Source organism: Crinia signifera, chromosome 4 (assembly GCF_055691185.1).
Source record: "Crinia signifera chromosome 4, ASM5569118v1, whole genome shotgun sequence".
In the NCBI taxonomy this organism is placed as follows: Eukaryota; Metazoa; Chordata; class Amphibia; order Anura; family Myobatrachidae; genus Crinia; species Crinia signifera.
Genome location: NC_139220.1, coordinates 44,288,123 through 44,306,874, shown reverse-complemented (window position 1 = coordinate 44,306,874; position 18,752 = coordinate 44,288,123). Strand labels below are relative to the sequence as shown.

At 44.3% G+C, this 18,752-nt stretch overlaps 1 protein-coding gene across 2 annotated transcripts in view; it reads left to right on the top strand.

Annotated features, from left to right (window-relative positions):
* The window catches only part of POLR3B (RNA polymerase III subunit B), a 147,763-nt gene that overhangs the window by 67,467 nt on the left and 61,544 nt on the right, over positions 1-18,752 (top strand). For both annotated transcript variants that reach the window (XM_083181668.1, XM_083181667.1), the window contains exons 13-16: positions 5,968-6,129; positions 10,816-11,016; positions 13,848-14,010; positions 16,947-17,100. In XM_083181668.1, the coding sequence (XP_083037794.1) occupies positions 5,968-6,129; positions 10,816-11,016; positions 13,848-14,010; positions 16,947-17,100 (680 nt within the window). The remainder of the gene's footprint in view (positions 1-5,967; positions 6,130-10,815; positions 11,017-13,847; positions 14,011-16,946; positions 17,101-18,752) is intronic.

The window sequence follows — 18,752 nt, the reverse complement described above, 5'->3', positions numbered from 1 at the left end:
ATACTTCTTCCCCCATCTCTAGACTTTAATCCGCCATTACCAATATTATTGTCAAGTACCCCCAGGAATAAATGTACCCCAGGTTGGGAACCATTGATCTAGTCTATCTTTTTCTACGGGTCACGTTATTACTTGCGTCAAGGATTAACAAATTATTGGAATCCTACTGGATCTAGATTGTAGAAATCGCCGCAGTAATTGAATTCCACCCTTTTTTAGATTTTGTGGTATCATCTGCTCCATTTAATGTTTATTATTCAGATCCAATGAAAATGTTGACGTAGGTAGAAATGATCTATTCTCACATTTATTACGCCATCCTTGTTCCACCTTCTAGCAATTAGCAGCGGTAAGAAATGGGGGTTTGTTTACGAAACTTCCAAGCGTTAAGAAACTTGCAAAATATAGTTAAATTGGACCTTATTGTCAGCGAACATTATGGCTGCCCTCTTATACGATCAGAGCCAGCAGAATGTATATTGTCTGCTTAAAAGGAAAAAAAAAAAAACACGCACACAAAGGAGAAATGAAATTTTCACAATAGGTTCAGATCTCTGGAAAAGTCTGTTCCATCAACAATGCCGGCATAAAACCATATTGTGCATAAAAAGAAAGGAAAGCAAACAAACCAATATGATTTTGCTGCTAATTTCACACCCCAGGGGAAAACCGGAGTTTGAAATGAGCTCCAGCTTTAGATAACAGATGTGGATTCATGAGCCAAACGTGTTTGTTTTTGTTATTTTGGTTATTTTTTTTTATATTTAACGTAGCGATTTTGTCCTTTTTTATGTCACTAGAGGATTGGGTTAGGCCCCTCGCCAACAGAGGTGTTAGCAAAACCTACCGATTGGAGACTTAATCTTTTCACCTACCGTCTCCCCCCTCTCGAACGTGTTTATTATTTGGGAAGCATTACGCCCGTCTCTTTTGTTTTGCCGCATTTTCTTGTGTCTAATGCAGCTTGCTTTGCGAGGAGGAGATATGCAGCAGGCCCCGAAATCCACCACCTTGCACGGCAAGGGATTTCTACCTTGTGACAAAAGAATCCCGCATTGACTTCAGAGATTGCCTAATCCCAGCTGTTCTGATAATGTAATTAAGGCCGCCTAATGTCTTTAATTTTGCAACTGGTTTGTGTGAAAAGGAGAATTTGGCACTCTAAAAGCTTTAGCGCTAAATAGCAATCTCAAGGCACCTAATTAGAATTCTCTGACATTAAGCTAATTGGTGAAACTGTTGCAGCAGCTTAAATTCCTTCTGTTTTTTTTTTTTTATTTCTTCCCTCCCACTTCGTTTATTGCTGCCATGCAAACTGTACCGTCTCTGACTGAAATGAATGAGAAAACAGGCTGGTTGTTAACACTTGCAGCACCGGAGAGGTCAGCGTTCTTGCAAGCCAGCATTTTAAAAATTAATGAGTGGATTGTATGAGCAAATGCCCTACCATTATGCAACTTCAGAATTGTTTTAGGGCAGGTTATGGACCATATTGCAACTAAGCAATTGGCTTTATACATGTGTGTGTGGTTATATGTGTGTATTGTGACAAGGATCACAAACAGGGGGACTCAGATGAACACTTTTGGTGTTTATTTTGTAAAGCAAGTCACAGCATAGCAGGTTCAATTCATATGCAGTCAGTATTACAGGCAGTAACATACAGGCAGACTCATCAGAGCAGACTCTTAAAAGGCTCCAATGGTCCCTATGATAAAACACCCCAGGCCTATCATTTGGGCATACCTCCCAACTGTCCCGTATACCGCGGGAACGTTCCGGTTTTTGGGGACGTTCCCGCGTCCAGCAGTGTCCTGCGGGGGGAGGGGGCTGGGGGGCAGTGTCGTCCCCCCCCCTGTCATCTGGCGCATGCACACAGCGTCTATTCCAGCAAGCAGAGGGGCTGGGGGCTGGCCAGCAGCTCACAGAGCTGCTAGCCATGCCCCAACAGCGGCAGAAACGGGGCGTGGCCTCGCAGAATGACACAATGTATAGGCCCTTACCGCAAAGCCATGCCCCCTAATTTAAGCGGCGCGACTTTGGCGTGCAAGGATGTCCCTTCTTACCGTCTACAAAAGTTGGGGGGTATGTTTGGGTAACTATTCAACCATCAAGAGCAAGGTGACTCTGCCCTGGAAACCCTTATCAGGAAATCCCAGGTGCTGCTGATTACTCACCTGGGATTCTGCTGCTGCTTCCAAAACCTGGTCTGGATCCTCCAAATTACATTTATGTGGGGGAATGCTGACTCTGCCACACTGTATCTATCTCTCTTCGCTCTGTATCAACAATTTAATCACTGGCAAGTTTTTTCTCTACGCCCAGAAATTGTCACTTTTTTTTAATTCAGTGAAGAACTTAAATTATCCAAATGATTTTTCATGTTTTGTAAACTGCAATTTATAAACCAAACCAACATTAGGGTACTTATGTTAGTTGGGCGCTCACTATACTTAGTAGGCTCATACCCCCACTATCCATGTCGGCATGGAGTTGATTTTATATAGTGTGGCGAGCGCAGCAAGCCGAGCGTAGCGAGCTCCGCGAATAGCTTAGTAGCGCCCAACTAACATATAAGTACCAACATTAGAATATCTTCTCATCGCCATCATAACATTGGAAACCATTGCAACCTTGACTTCCCAAGCAGTTGCTCATCTGAAGGGGCCGACATGGAGTCTTCTACCTTCCCACCTGCCCAGTGCCTGCCCTCCGGACAGCTGGGAGTCTGCTGCGTGGGGCCCTCCCCACGCAAGCTTCCAATGCCGGCTGCATTGAGATGGTTTGCTGCTTTGTGGTAAATGGAACGGCGCTGGGGGGGGGGGGGGGGGGAAGGGTTGCTTTCCTGGGTTCCCTGGGCACCGTCAGGGCTTGATCCAGTGCTGCCTAGTGTTTCATACATGTGACCATGCCAAGCAAGTGGTTAATGGAGAACAATAAATGACACAGGTTCTATGACTGGCTGACGTCAAGCCTATATTTCACTTGAAATTAAATTAATGTATGATTGTCCCTGGTTTAAAGGGTGAGTATGGTAAGAAAAAGGGGTACTTATGTAGTATCTGGGCTGCCGATTTTGTGATTGTATGCCTTACCTTAAGGCATACAATCAGATGCGATTCGATGCGATTTTGCATAGGATTCAATGTTAAGAAGGTCCTGTTCATTTCCCCACTATCCAAGTGGGCATAGAGTTGATTTTATATAGTGTGGCGAGCGCAGCGAGCCACCGAGCCCGAAGCGTGGCGAGCGAACGCATATTTCTTAAAAAGTATTCTGTGTCCCCTCGCGGGGCTCGCTACGCTCGCCACGCTTCGGGCTCGGTGGCTCGCTACGCTCGCCACAGGTTTATATCCAACTCCAAGCCCACTTGGATAGTGGGGAAAGGAAAAGGACCCCTTTTTCCCATTGAATTCTATGTTAAAATGGACTCAGACCATTTTAACATTGAATCCTATGGAAAAATCTTGACCATCGCATACGATTTGGTCGCATGCGATGCGATGCAATGTGATCCGATTTCTAAATCGGACGCCCAGATACTACATAAGTACCGAAAAAGGTATATCCAGCAAACTCACTGCAACATCTCCATATCTGGTGATAAAAGGGGGCGGGTCTTATGCACTCTTCTGTCTAGGACTTAGTAAGCATCACAAACCTGGTAGCTTTTGACACAACTGTTCAAAAGAGACGATGCTGCCTAGGATCCAATTGCAATACCCAGGGTACAATTGTAACCCAGATGGCCAATTACTGTGTCTGACTGTTTCATAATAATGTCCTACCAGGTCCCCTGCCAGGTGACCTTGAAAATATGAACTGTGTGGGGTCCTGAGGACTGAGTTTTAGAACCCCTGTTCTAAGCTAAACTGGAGCACACTGCACGGAACAATGGCTAAGTAACCACTTTCCATCTCTACTTCTCCTTTATTCAGTGTTTCTGTCCTTTACCCCATCCTCATCGCCAGCAGCAGCTGTCTGGTGGCTCAAAGGAAACCGAGGTACTTGTTTCCTAGCAGTGCGCCCATCGCGGGCATCGCATGTACATCGCATGCCATTATAATGACATGCAATGCGACCGACGCGATTACCGCGATTTTACATAGGGAACAATGTTAAATGTCCCAATTGACCCGATTTCACATAGGGAACAATGTTAAATGTCCCAATTGACCCGATTTCACATAGTGAACAATGTTAAATGCCCCCCCCCCCAATTGTTAACGCCACCCCACGATCAACGTCAACCCGAAGCGTGCCCACGAGGGGCGGCGGTACGCGTCCTCCAACCTTTTCATACCCCCACTATCCACGTCGGCATGGAGTTGAGAATAGAAAGTGTGGCGAGCGCAGCGAGCCACCGAGCCCGAAGCGTGGCGAGCGCACACGGATTACTTAACATGTATGTTAAGTAATCCGTGTCCCCTCGCGGGGCTCGCTGCGCTCGCCACGCTTCGGGCTCGGTGGCTCGCTGCGCTTGCCACACTTTCTATTCTCAACTCCATGCCGACGTGGATAGTGGGGGTATGAAAAGGTTGGAGGACGCGTACCGCCGCCCCTCGTGGGCACGCTTCGGGTTGACGTTGATCGTGGAGTGGCGTTAACAATTGGGGGGGGGCATTTCACACTTCAGGGTGGGTATTTGGGGTCTGTGGGCCATTTAACATTGTTCCCTATGTAAAATCGCGGTAATCGCGTCGGTCGCATCGCATGCGATTTTTGTCAGCATGCGACGCGACCGACGCGATTTTTTTCCTTGCGATGCCTACGATCAAAATCGTGGGCGCCCTTCTATTAAACAAGTACCGAAACCGATATAATAAAAATGTTGGATGTTTTCCCCAATAACATAAATTGTAACAACGTTGATATCACATTTTTTTTTCATTACTGTTTGCTCACTTTACAAAGTTATGTTTCTTTTATGACTGCTTTTAGGTTATGTATGCAATTATAAGAAATTTATCAATGCTGCAGTTACTCTGCTGCTTTCAGATATAACATGGCACATTATACAATGACTGGAGCCTGAGTCTCTCTGTGTCAGAGGTCTTTTGGGTGTGTGGTAACAACACCCAAACTTTCAGTGGAATATGCAATCTACAACACCCCCTTCCCTTGGAATATATTATTTAGTGTAGCAGAACAAAAAGAAAGCACATGGAAAGGCCCCTAGGGAGTCTGGTCCCCTTACAGATCCACCTGTAACCCCTTGATGATGAACCATCTTTGAGCCTCTCGAATAGAAACTGGGCAATTGCCTGTCTTTTCACTCCCAAGGTCACATGACACTTCTAGCACACTAAACCAGCGGTTCTCAAACTCAGGCTTTTCATCAAAAAGGATGGAGAGAGATAAAGTATCAAGCAGTTCGCTTCTGTTATTTTACATCCTCTGTTTGTAAAATGTCAGGAGCCGATTGCTTTGAACTGTATCTCTTTCCACTTTATCTCCCTCTAAACTTTGATCAATTTCAGCCGCTTGATAGTCTGGAAAGTGACATCATCTCTTAGTGGTTAAGAAACGCTGCACTACAGCAATTAGAGCTAGTGTGCGTGTGGGGGGAGGGTGCAAACTCATATACATTATTTTTGGAAAACCTGTTAAGGTGGCCGTACACTGTTGCGTTCTCTCGCAGCAGTGTATGGCCAACTGGCGCCAGGATCCAATGCGACCCGTTCACCGCCACCGGCAGGGGGGCCGAGTAAGAGGTCAGACGGGCAGCAGTTCTGACCTCCGGCTCAGATCTGATGTGCACGGGACATTTTATGAGTCTGACCCACTAGTCGAGTACAGCAGCTATTCCCATATCTGGCAACCCATCTTTGCTAAAACCCATAAACATGAGTGCGGGCTGCATTTAGTCAAAACATGAAAGCAGAACCCTGGAAGGTCTTATACAACCTGCACATATAATTTAGCAGAAAACAAACTGACGTTGCTTACTACTTTCTTACATTTCAGCTGCTGTCACTGTTATTTGAAGACTTGTTTAAAAAATTTAACTCCGAGATGAAAAAGATTGCCGACCAGGTCATCCCGAAACAAAGAGCGGCTCAGTTTGATGTTGTGAAGCACATGCGCCAGGACCAAATCACCAATGGTATGGTGAATGCCATATCTACTGTAAGTTGTGCAGACTTCTATAGGTTTTTCTTTTTAATTTAAATTTGACTTGATTTGTAGCTTTGGATAAAGTGGAAACGTAATAGCGGAGAATGTTTTTATTCAAGGCACTCTAACTTCAAAAGTTTTTTTTTCTTAGTAGCGACTTCTGAGTTGCGTATATTCATTGGCTTGCTAATGGTAAACAGGTAGATTTTACTAAGAAATGGTTTATCAACATTGATGACGATCAGTGGCTTTGACTGGTCTTATCTCAGTGGTTTATCGATGATCGGTGGCTTTGATTATGATGTATTTAGGATAGTATCTGTAATAAATGCTATATCAGACTTGTTTAGTATCTATTACAGTTGCCATTTTAAAAACACCAGCACCAAAAATGACATCTTAGTAAATGTAAAGGTTTTTTTTTAGTCTCCACATTGGGCGGTATTCAATGAGGCTGATTCGCCAGGTTTTTATGGCGATTTTGTGCTGTAAGGCGAATTTCTGACTAAAACGGTGAATCACCCTATTCAATGACCAGATGGCGAATACATTTCAAGGTTTTTTTCGCCATGATTCACTGAGTAGCAATCGCTATCTTTTTATGGTGAAGTGGAATGTGAACTTTTAAAATAAAGTGTTTTGTTTTTTACAATTGGTGTCAAAAAATCTGGAATTTTATTCTGAGGAGGGGCATGCTATTTTTATTCATGTGCTGTAAGCACATGAATATATATTTAATTTTTTTTTTTTTTTTTTACACAGACCAGCCAGCAGGGGGCCGGAGCGGAGCCGCTCATTAGATATTCATATATTCACTTCACCCGATGATTACATATTCATGATCGGGTGTAGTGAATATACGCGGTCCCCTGCTGGCACCCCCGGGGGGCAGCCTGTGCTGCCTGGCACCCGGGGAGCCCACCTCCCCCCCACAAACGTTCTGGGGCAGGCAGGGAGACTTCCATCTCCCTGCCTGCCACCGTCCTCAGGCTCCCTGCGGCGTTCGCCGCAGGAGCTCAAATTCGCCGGTCAGGGGCAGCGAGCCCCTGACTCGTTGAATACCGGAGCCGGCGAGGCTCCGGAACGCGGCGACCAGTGGCGAATGTGCAGCGAATCCTGAACAGGATTCGCTGCACATCGCCAAAATCCACATTGAATACCGCCCAATTGTCTTTTCAGTTTTGTATCTTCAAGCATCCTTTCAATCAAATTAGGCCAGTGATGGCTAACCTTGACACTCCAGCTGTTGTTGAACTACACATCCCAGGATGCCCTACATCATTTTTAGCATGGCCAAATAGCAAAACTGTCGCAGAGCATGCTGGGATGTGCAGTTCAACAACAGCTGGAGTGTCAAGGTTAGCCATCACTGAATAAGGCCATGTCATGTAGTGCAAAGGTTTCCAAAGGAGAAAAAAAGGAACAATGACGAGTAGTGCATGCAACTTTATAGAATCTAGAGAACACGAATATTATATGTTCAAGTCTTTGGGCATCATAGCAGGAGGATTTTGACAAAACAGATCCGACTTTAAAATAAGTTGGACCTGTTTTGTCGGAAAGGACCTTTGATTGTCGAATCCACGGCCCTTTCTGGACAATCCATGACCGTTGTCGCTGACACGCCCACTTTTTGACACTCGATAGGTGGATCATTGAATTCCACCTGTTGAGTTGCAGGCGAGCTGGACGAAAATGGCCCGGGATTCCAACTATCGTATGCTCAGACAGTCGGAATTTCCCAATTGAATATTCCCTTTATATTTCCATTAGAGGGAACAATAAAATGGAGATATACCACAAAATATAATTGTGGGTGTGCGTACAGGAAACTCTCGCTTTGGTAACTAGGAATTAAATGCAGACTTGTTTATGGTTAATGTGTACGTTGGGTTATGGTTTTGTTTTCAGTTAATCAACGGGATTTATAGAAGGTGCTAAATAAATAAGTAGATTCTGATTGGTTGCCCATTGCAACATCCCATGTGAAAATAGAACTCACTCAATCTTAGTAAATTTCCCCCAATGTGTTTAGTTGGATGGGAACCGCAACAGCTCAGGAAGGGAATGTTGTGATAACCTATTCTTCTTCTAACAGAAACCATAGTGTTCATTCTAGCACCCTGCAGCTTTCAAACCCTGCGCAGTTCCTATTTCCTGCCTGGGGTGTCGCTGTCTACTTTGGTGCTTTTAGTACACTCTGATCATGTATTTCATTGTCTACGTTCATTTTCTTTTTCTCTTGCTGATTTTGAAAAATGTTTTTTTTTTTTTGTTTACATTCTCAGTATATATGTTGGTCTTTCCTCTCTGTTTTTATTTATGTTTGTTTATGGACCATTACCGTTCAGTACTTTATTAATGTTGCCACTTGCCTTTTTCTCTGGAACTTACATCAGTTTATCTGGGATGCCTTCATACCTTGCTGCTTTTATTCTAGTCTTCCTTCTTCAGTAAGTACCATTTCCTGCTGTTGTCAGGCTCAAGGCCCATACACACTAGTTGATCTGGGCCCCTGACTGATGGCGTTAATTACATCGTCCGTGGCCGATATTATTAACGGTATCGTCCGCAGGTGGCCTATTTCCGTGTACACATTGAACGATATCAGTTAATGATGTATTTCAGTGATGTACCGGGGCCATCTCAACATGTGCGTCATTGGCTTTATAGCCAAATTGACCTGCATGTTCAGCAAAAGGAAGGGCCGTTAATCATGTGCAGGAGCACGCATCTTTAACGAAATTGAGTGCACACACGTGAGAAGGGGTCAGGTAACTCTTTTACCCCAAAATATATTTAGATACGCCGAAGTTTCCTTCTTGATTTGAAAGGAAGTAAATCATATATTTGCAATATACACTGTACCCCCAGAAATTGATGATATATCCTATTAGTACGGTACACAGCCTGGCAGCCGTTGATGATGATTATCATTTATGGCTGTGTGTGGTACAAAATTTGTACCATACATGGTAATCCTCATCATCCTCAATGGCTGCCAGGCTGTGTGTGGTATAGCCATTGATCATGTGACGTCCAGGCAATTATTAGTGACAGTCTGCAATTTTTTCCCTAGACTAGAGATGGGTATCCCCTGACAGGAGCCTATAACCAGGCAAAGAAATTGAGCACCGCAGCGGCAGTACAGACTGCGCGATACCGAGGTGGTGCAACAATTAGTCGACTCTACTGAAGAAGCGGGCGGACTTGTAGGCAGGGCCCGGGGCATCATGCAGGGAAGAATGTTATACAGAAGGACCTGACGCACTGCGCCAGGTCCTCGTACACTACAGTAGTGTGACACACACAGATGCAATATTCCTAGGGGTAATGGACAGTTGCGCTGCCGAGACACAGCCGGGCAAGTATATAGATTTATATGCATGCCTGGCTATGTCTCGCCAGCGCGACCGTCCATTACCCCCAGGAATTTAATATTTACCCTATTTGGGATCATTTACCCCTGTTCCTTGACCACTGCACCATATGAGCTCCTTTTTTGCAGTCCCCTCGACCTTTTTTATGTGTCGACCTGTGGCCTATCGACCAATAGTGGTTGACCTGTTCACTGTTAACCTTTTTATTATGACCGCATCCTCTTCCACACATTCGTCTTTACAGTCACCAAGATTCCGTGTGACTTACTATGGCATTCAGAAGATAATCTTCTTGACTTTGAGACATTCTCATTAGTTTGTTTGTGAACCCCAGATTGCTGACGATGCAGAATAATTTACTTCTTCAGTCACAGAACTTCCAGTACGGAGTTGTGTATTTTTGTTTATCACTGTGTATTTCCTTCGTTTTGTTTACAAACTAGTGTTTTCCTGCTGGCATGACTTATTAATACCAATTTCACATTGCAAATGCCAGGTTGCACCCAGGATTTCAACACGGGCATGTCCCTGCAACGACCTGGCATTTGCGAGGTGAAGCTCCCCACAGCATCCTGGCAATAAGCTGGGTCACTGACGACTTCGGGAGGGGAGGGGGTGGAGAATAATCGGGAGGCGGAGGAGTAGGCAGCCTTTGGAGTTGACATTGCCTCTTCCCTATAGTGTGACCGAGAAGAGGCAACGACCCAGGATTAACCCTTCCTTTAACCTGGGACGGACTGCCGGGTTGCTAGACCTGGGCTTTTTCACAAGGCCCTTTCACAACGCACAGTGACACTGTTCGACCAGGCAACAACCCTGGTCGGACCCGGGTTATTTGTGTGATGTGAAAGGGAGTTTGGAGTCTTTGTACTTTGTTGGACACTGTCTCCCCTTGGCTTCAGCTAATATATATATATCTGTAAGAAAAGAAAAATCATTATTTTGTGTAATTTCCAAGTTTAAAATAACAAGTAAATGCTATTTAATATGTATATATCATAAAACTTAATAGAGACTATAAATGGTTGCTACAGTTTTAAAATAAGAATTGGTGCAAAAAGTTTAAAGGTGCCCATACACGCACCGATCCCGGCGTGCGTTCTTGGCTAATATAGCATTGCATCGCAATGTACAAAAAGTATGTGCAGCACATAGTTTTTGTACTGTGCGATGAGGTGCCGCGGGAGCGCACAGATCGCACCGCTGGGATCGGTGCGTGTATGGGCACCTTAGCTCTGCAGTGAAAACCGTATGTTGTGTAATATACTGTACATTTAAGTTATCGCACATTTATGAACTACTGTATGTCTCGCTCTAGGGGAATTGGTCTTTGAAAAGATTTAAAATGGACCGACAAGGTGTGACACAGGTGCTTTCGCGGTTATCTTACATCTCCGCCTTGGGCATGATGACGAGAATATCTTCTCAGTTTGAAAAGACGAGAAAAGTCAGTGGCCCGAGATCTCTGCAGCCTTCTCAGTGGGGTATGCTGTGTCCTTCCGACACTCCAGAAGGAGAGGTAAGGAAGTTCATATGAATAGTAAGATTCCGTGTAATTCTGCTTTCTGTAGAGAATGAACTTTAATAAAATAAGCAGCCATTTTGTGGCTTTTGCCAGTGTTTATAAGAGCAACCAGTGACAACACTGATCATGATGTAGTGATATCAGTTGTCCCTAATGGACTAATGGGGCCTACACACATAGCGATGTCAGGCCATTTTTGTCAGAGTAATTTAACTACATCACTGTCTCTATTGCCCAGCTGGATATTAATTGGTCAGGGCCAGTGTTCTTACACTGGCCTTGACAGAACTCACTCTCAGCGGCTCGCTATGTCACACGAGCTTAGGGCTTCTCATTTTCTGTTTCCTCAAATCCAAGGAAAATTCAAAATCGAGGAATGTTTCCAATGATGGGGAAAAAAAATAAAAAAAAGTATTTTCTTCATTTTGTAAAAAAACCTGGTCAGGTATGTAGTGTATATACAGTATTTTCTCATACAATACTTAAACATGTCAGTCGCACACACACACAATTGGCGGTATTCAATTAGCCTGATTCGCCATGTTTTTATGGCGATTTTGTGCTGTAAGGTGAATTTCTGACTAAAACGGTGAATCACCCTATTCTATGACCAGATGGCGAATACATTTGAAGGTTTTTTTCGCCATGATTCACCGAGTAGCAATCGCTATCTTTTTATTGAGAAGTGGAATGTGAACTTTTAAAATAAAGTGCTTTGTTTTTTACATTTGGTGTAAAAAAATCAGGAATTTTATTCTGAGGAGGGGCATGCTATTTTTATTCATGTGCTGTAAGCATGAATATATATTTAATTTAAAAAAAATAAAAATAAATTCTACACAGCAGCCAGCAGGGGGCGCCGGAGCCGAGCCGCTCATTAGATATTCATATATTCACTTCACCCGATCATTACATATGCACGATCGGGTGTAGTGAATATACCTGGCACCCGGGGAGCCCACCCCCCCCCCACATACGCTCTGGGGCAGGCAGGGAGACTTCCATCTCCCTGCCTGCCACCGTCCTCAGGCTCCCTGCGGCATTCGCCGCAGGAGCTCATATTAGTCGGTCAGGGGCAGCGAGCCCCTGACTCGTTGAATACCGTTGAATAGGATTCGCTGCACCTCGCCGGTATTCACATTGAATACCGCCCAATGTACCTATAACCTACAGTATGTACTGTGAAAGCAGCCATTTTGTAAGGCAAACCAAAACAGTCTATCAGTGGGATGTAATACAGTACGAGTTTGCAAGAGGGTGTGGGTTGCTGACCGAACTCTGTTGTGTTTTTAAAAGTGGCAATCATTTACAAAGCTAAACCTTGTAAATGATTGGCACTTAAAAAAAAAAAAAAAAAATACTTTTTTCATAGTACGGCGCCCATCGCATTGTATACCATAAGACTAAATATGGTATGCGATGCGATGTTGTACAATAAAAAATTGTATGCCATACAATGCGATTGTACAATAAAAAATCGTATACCACAACCCAGATGGGTCCTTACAATGTTAAATGCCCCCCCACTATCAACGCCAACCCGAAGCGTGGCGAGCGCGGCGGTACGCGTCCTCTGACCTTTTCATACCCCCACTATCCACGTCAGCGTGGAGTTGATTTTATATAGTGTGGCGAGCTGACGCAGAATACGTAAAGTAATACGCTGCGCTCGCCACACTATGTAAAGAAGTGGGGGTATGAAAAGGTCGGACGCTTCGGGTTGGCGTTGATAGTGGGGGTGCATTTAACATTGTAAGCACCCATTAGGATGCTTATACAATAAAAAATCGTATCGTATGCTGCTATATGGCATGCAATGCGATGGCATAAGATGAAAAAATTGGGCGCCGTGCTAGGAAATAAGTACCAAAAAAAAAAGTTCAGCCGGCAACCTGTATGTCTGTCTAACTCCTATGCCGCAGATAGACTTTCGGTTTACCTCACAAAAGGACTGCTCCCGACGAACTCTGATTGTATAGATGGGATGCGGTCATTTGGTCTACAGCATTATGGTAGACAGTCATTATGTCGACACCATTAGGTAGACACTTCCTAGCTAATCTATACGGGTTGGGATCATTTGGTCTACACCATTAGGTTGACATGGGAAAAAGTCGATATGGGTTTATGTCGACATGGGTCTAGGTCGACACAGGAAAATGTCGACATGGTTTTAGGTCGACAGGTCGTTAGTTCAACAGTGTCTAGGTCGACATCGGGTTTTTCACAGTTTTTTGAGCTGACGTGTGCCGACAGGCGGTATTTTATGCCCTACCATCCACTAGGGTGTGGTGGAAGAATAAAATAGTGCGCCGAGCATAACGAGGCACCGTGCCCGACGCATTGTGAGTGCAGCAAGCGATGCGGTGCACTTTAAACTATGTCCATGTCGACTGTGTTGACATTCAGGTAAAAAAAACTGTGAAAAACCCCATGTCGACCTTTTCACTGTTGACCTAGACATTGTCGAATTAATGACCTTTCAATCTAGAACCATGTCTACCTTTTCCCATGTCGACATAGACCCATGTCGACCTTTCCCATGTCGACATAAACCCATATCGACTTTTTCCCATGTCGACCTAATGGTGTAGACCAAATGATCCCAACCCCTATAGATTAGCTAGGAAGTGTCTGAGGTCTCTCAGGCTGTAGAAATGCAATAGCTGCATTTCATAAAATATTATTTTAACCTGAACTTTTCTGTTGCCACTATTGGCTTATGTGACTTGTGTCCTATTTACTTAGTATCTAATAATTCAAATATATATTAGCAATTTATTTGGAAGCCTCAGGCATTGACTTTTTTTTTTCTGCTGTATTAGGCCTGCGGTTTAGTGAAAAACCTTGCACTTATGACGCACATCACGACTGATATGGAGGATGGGCCTATAATCAAATTGGCCAGTAATCTTGGCGTAGAAGATGTCAATCTGCTCTGTGGTGAAGAACTGGCGTATCCAAACATATTTATTGTCTTTCTTAATGGTAAATGTCTCCTGTTTTACCTAATAATTATTTATTAACCGGTTCTTATATAGCGCACACATATTCCGCAGCGCTTTACAGAGAATAGCTATGAGCAAAAACACATAACGAATTACAGTACAAGACACTTTAGGACAAGTACATGGTAAATATGGATAGTTACATCAGGGGGCAGGACACTGAAGCAATCATCATGGTGGCAGAGGTTTATATATTCTAAGAAAGGCACATGAGGAGAGAGGGCCCTGCTCGTGAGAGCTTACATTCTAAAGGGGAGGGTTAGACAGACAGGGGTGACACAGAAGGGGATGAAGTAAGTATAAACAGAAGGATGGGTTGAGAGATGGTTGTGTTTTATTAGTTGGGCACTAATATCATTAGTTCCTGTCCAGAGCGGTGAGTCACCCGGTGCATTTCCAAGCTAGGTCGGATCCGGGATTTGAACCGTTTACACTGCGGTGCCTGTGTCTGTGCACCCCTAACACTCAATATGCGCAGGACTATGCTCCAGAATTCAGCCACTGACCTTATCTTTTGTTAAATCACGGTATGTGAGCATCAGAATATAGTTTGCATTGTTAACCATATTGAGCGCACACATTAGACTTTTTTTATACTGTAATAATATCGTTTATAAGGGTCTTCTAACTTTTAAAATCTCATCTAGTGTGTGCGAGGTTTAAGGTTCCGATTTGCCATTCTTTTCTAAAAGGCAAATTAGTGCAGTGATCCCCAGCCGCGGTCCTCAAGGCACACCAACAGTCCAGGTCTATGGCTGTACAGGCTTATCGTGAGAAATATCGATATGATGCGCGGTCCCTTGGGTCAGAGGTTGCTGCACATAAGATCAGTCGGGGTGGCTTGCCGTCGGAAGCAGATCGTATGTGCTTTAAAAGCACATAGGATCACTCTTACGACCTGCATATACGATCAGGTCATATGCAGGTCGTTCTGATGTATGGCCAGCATTAGGCACAGGTGACTTAATTTGTACCTCAGTCAGCTTGATTACACCATCTGTGAATAAGCAGGGCTAGCCATAATACCGTGACTGTTGGTGTGCCTTGAGAACCCCTGAATTAGTGTATGGCAGCGGTTCTCAAACTGTGGGTCCCGGCCTTCTCAGCAACGGGTCGCGACTCCATGTTGCTGACAATCAGGCTGATGACTTTTCAAGTCTCCGTCAGTGATTCAAGGAGTCTGAAAAATCTGTGTAATTGTTATTTTAGACTCCTCGGATCATTTTGTGCCTCCACAATGCTGCCATGTATGTGCGGTCTGCTGACTACACATGTGATGTGATGACCTTCTGCAGTAACTCGCTGGGGTCCTGTCATTTTTATTGTCTGATGGGGTCCCAGAGCAAAATAGTTTGAGGATCCATGACCCCCGTAGAGGGAGAATAGAATAGGTGGCGAGCGTAGCGAGCCACCTTGCCCGCAGCTTGCCCGCAAGGGGCTTAGTTGCGCTCACCATGCTGTCTGGGTCCGGCTAGTCTCAATCCCGACGTCGGGATAATGACAGTCTGGATCCCGACTGTCGGACCCCTATACCACACCCACGTTAAACTGGCATTCCTCTTCCAGTGAAGAGAAAGCGTCATATTGTTAGTTTTTTTTCCTATGGAATCTATATTTACAAATTCTATGGCAGGTCGCGGTTATAAACATATAAAAAAAAATTTTGTTTCGTTTTCTGAAAAATAAAATTCCTTTTTTTCGTCCTGGAATCCTAATTAGGATTTCGACCCACAGTTTAGACACCTCTGCTATTGAACGTATTAGCATTAGAGTTTTTTGTTGAGCTGCTGATTAGAACGGATCAGACTAATGAACACTGTATTAATTACACCCCATAATGCATTTGTATGTGCACATTACCACCTGTGGGGAGAGTGGATTCACTTGCTATGTAAACTCCCCATTAGCGTGGACAAATGAAGCGTCAGAAAGGAGGCTATTGTAATAAGGTCTGTGTTAGCGGATTATATAATGGATAATGGAAAATGTGCATATTAAATTTGATGTATTTTTTTTTTCTTCTTAAAATCCATCATTAATGCCCTTGGTAGTTTTAAATGTTCAGTGTTTAAGGCGCACAGACCCAGCTTGTTGTCTAATATACCTTTCCCTAATACCCACACTGAAATACGTTTAAACTAAATCCCGGCTTCTTATTTCCATTCAGCAAAATCTGTTCATTATAAAATGGTAAAATAAAACAAAACAACATTATGAAAGAAATATGTGAGATATCAGCTGATCTCAGGCCTTTTTTAAAGGACCAATTGTTTTTCAAGGCAAGACCGTGCCTTGTAAATGATTGCCGCTTTAAAAAAAAGCATCTGAGATTGGCTGGCACTCCGCCGGAAATCCCCGGCCCCGTTTCATTTCCACCGTAAATCAGAAGTGTAAAATCCAGGATTGTCTCCCTGTTTGCAGATTTTGGAACCGGTACTTGTTTAGTTTCACGGCGGCCGATATATCCGATGCGATCCGATACAATTTTTTTACCTGTTCAAAACCCCTCTATCCACTACGCATAGAGTTGATTTTATATAGTGTGGTGAGCGCAGTAATCTGCGTCTCCTCGCGGGACTCGCCACGCTTCATAAAAATCAAAATCAACTCCATGCGTAGTGGATAGTGGGGTTATGAACAGGTAAAAAATCGCATAGGATCGAATCGGATTGGCCAATATATCGGCCGCCGTGAAACTAAACAAGTACCGTGGAACCTATAATGGCAGTTTTTTATATTGTACAAAACAATAGCAAAATAATTTTTGTTTTTGTTTTCAAACAATACCTGTTTTGTTCTGTGATTTGCGCTTTTTAGACCTCGATGTGTTTCTCTCCTCGGTGCTTTTGTTGAGTCTTTTATCAGTTCTCTTTGACTTTTTATTAAACTGTTTTTATGTTCATTGTTAACACGTAGGAAACATTCTTGGGGTTATCCGAGATCACCATAAGCTGGTGAGCACCTTTCGATTAATGAGACGGGCTGGATATATCAACGAATTTGTCTCCATTTCCACAAATCTGACGGACAGATGTGTGTACATATCTTCTGACGGAGGCCGGCTGTGCAGGTAATTATCAATGGAGAAAATAATTAGTCTAAATAATGATCTTTGGCTAAGCGAAAGGTCCTTAGTATGACCTCTGCCCATTGGTTGGCACAAGTGTGTGTACTGCACAGATAGGCTAGCACCCGGAGTTCACTGCTCATTTCTGACTCTGCTGCTTTTCCCAAGTACTCTTGACTTTGAAATCTTGCATTCCATCTATTGTAGCTGTGTTTCTACTTGGAGGTGAGTCTCAAAAGGTCCGCTCTCATCTTTTGTCAGAGATGTCTATAATAGACCTTTAGAAATGGTCTTTGTGCCGTATCTCTTATGTAAGCCAAATTTCTGTAGTTACTCAGCTGAGGTTTAATAATGCTAAAGTTCCCTGCTGTAATACTATACAGTACATGTGCCAAATGTTCCTTAAATTAGAGTGCATGGTTTTCATGATACAGTATATCGCCCAATTGGGGGGGCACTCTCATGCAGATCCTAATTTTGGAGGTGCTACTATGCTGAGATTTGTAGTGCCACACAGATAAAAGGAAAATGCAGTTGCACATTTAGGCAATAGGAATGTTGATAAAATGATTATAGTAAATTCTACAATTTAACATTGAGTATAATTGAGGTTCTTAGCACATATTTGGGCAAAAATAAATATATCCTGGTCTTACCGATCATCGTGCCCATTATAATATCTCAACAGCAAATGCAAGGACCCATGCTAATTAAAAACACCTAAAGGCAATCCCCGAAAACATTCGCAAAATATTAAGTACAGATGTAGCGCCTGTCATTTAGCCGAGGGCTGGCGATTTGCCAGCCCCCGCCATCTGCCGGAAGGGGGCGTGTGCGCATTAGACACTCACAAGCCCTGTCCCGACGGAGCTCTCCGCCGCTTCCCTGTTGCTCCCCGCCGGTCCCCACTGGTCCCCGCCACCTCCCTGCACTCCCCCCTAACCCTGCCCGTCTCCCTGAAGCGGAGACGGGCAGGGATTCCGCCGCCGGGGACGCGCGTGCATGCGAGGTGCTAACGCATCCCCTTCAGATGGAGTGCTTGCCCGCCGGCTCTCGCCAGCGGAGGGGATCTGGCACTGAATGACAGGCGCTCCATCTGTATCCCCAGAATGTACATAGGAGGGACTGCAGCAGTAATCTCCCTGCTGCGATCCCTACTGCACCGTTGCCGGCCGCATCCCCCACAGGTTTCTATGGGGGATTCGGTGCTGCCTGATGTATCAACATAAAAACGGGTCCCTGTGCTACTGCCATTCTGAGATGGCAGTAGCCTATGGGTTACAGACCACTCTGCCTCCAGGGCAGTGCGGTTGGCCGGAGGGTCAGCTCTGACTGCGCATGCGCAGACCTCCTGACACCCGGCTAAGCGCATCGCAGGGACTGGCTCCTTAAACAGTTCTGTCCACCCCGCGATAGCATTGCTTATTACAGTGTGATCCTGGGGGGTAATATTCCACCCAGATCACATTGTAAATGTGATCCGTAATAAATGGGCCCCATAGTGACTGACTGGCAAACAGAATGTGGATGGATACTTCCTTGGATGATAGCGATTGCGTAGAATATATATTGTTACTGTCATTTGCTGCCTCCTGGAAGAGACCTGTCCATATTCTGCCACAAATGTGTTAATCCATGACGGGGGATGCAAGATT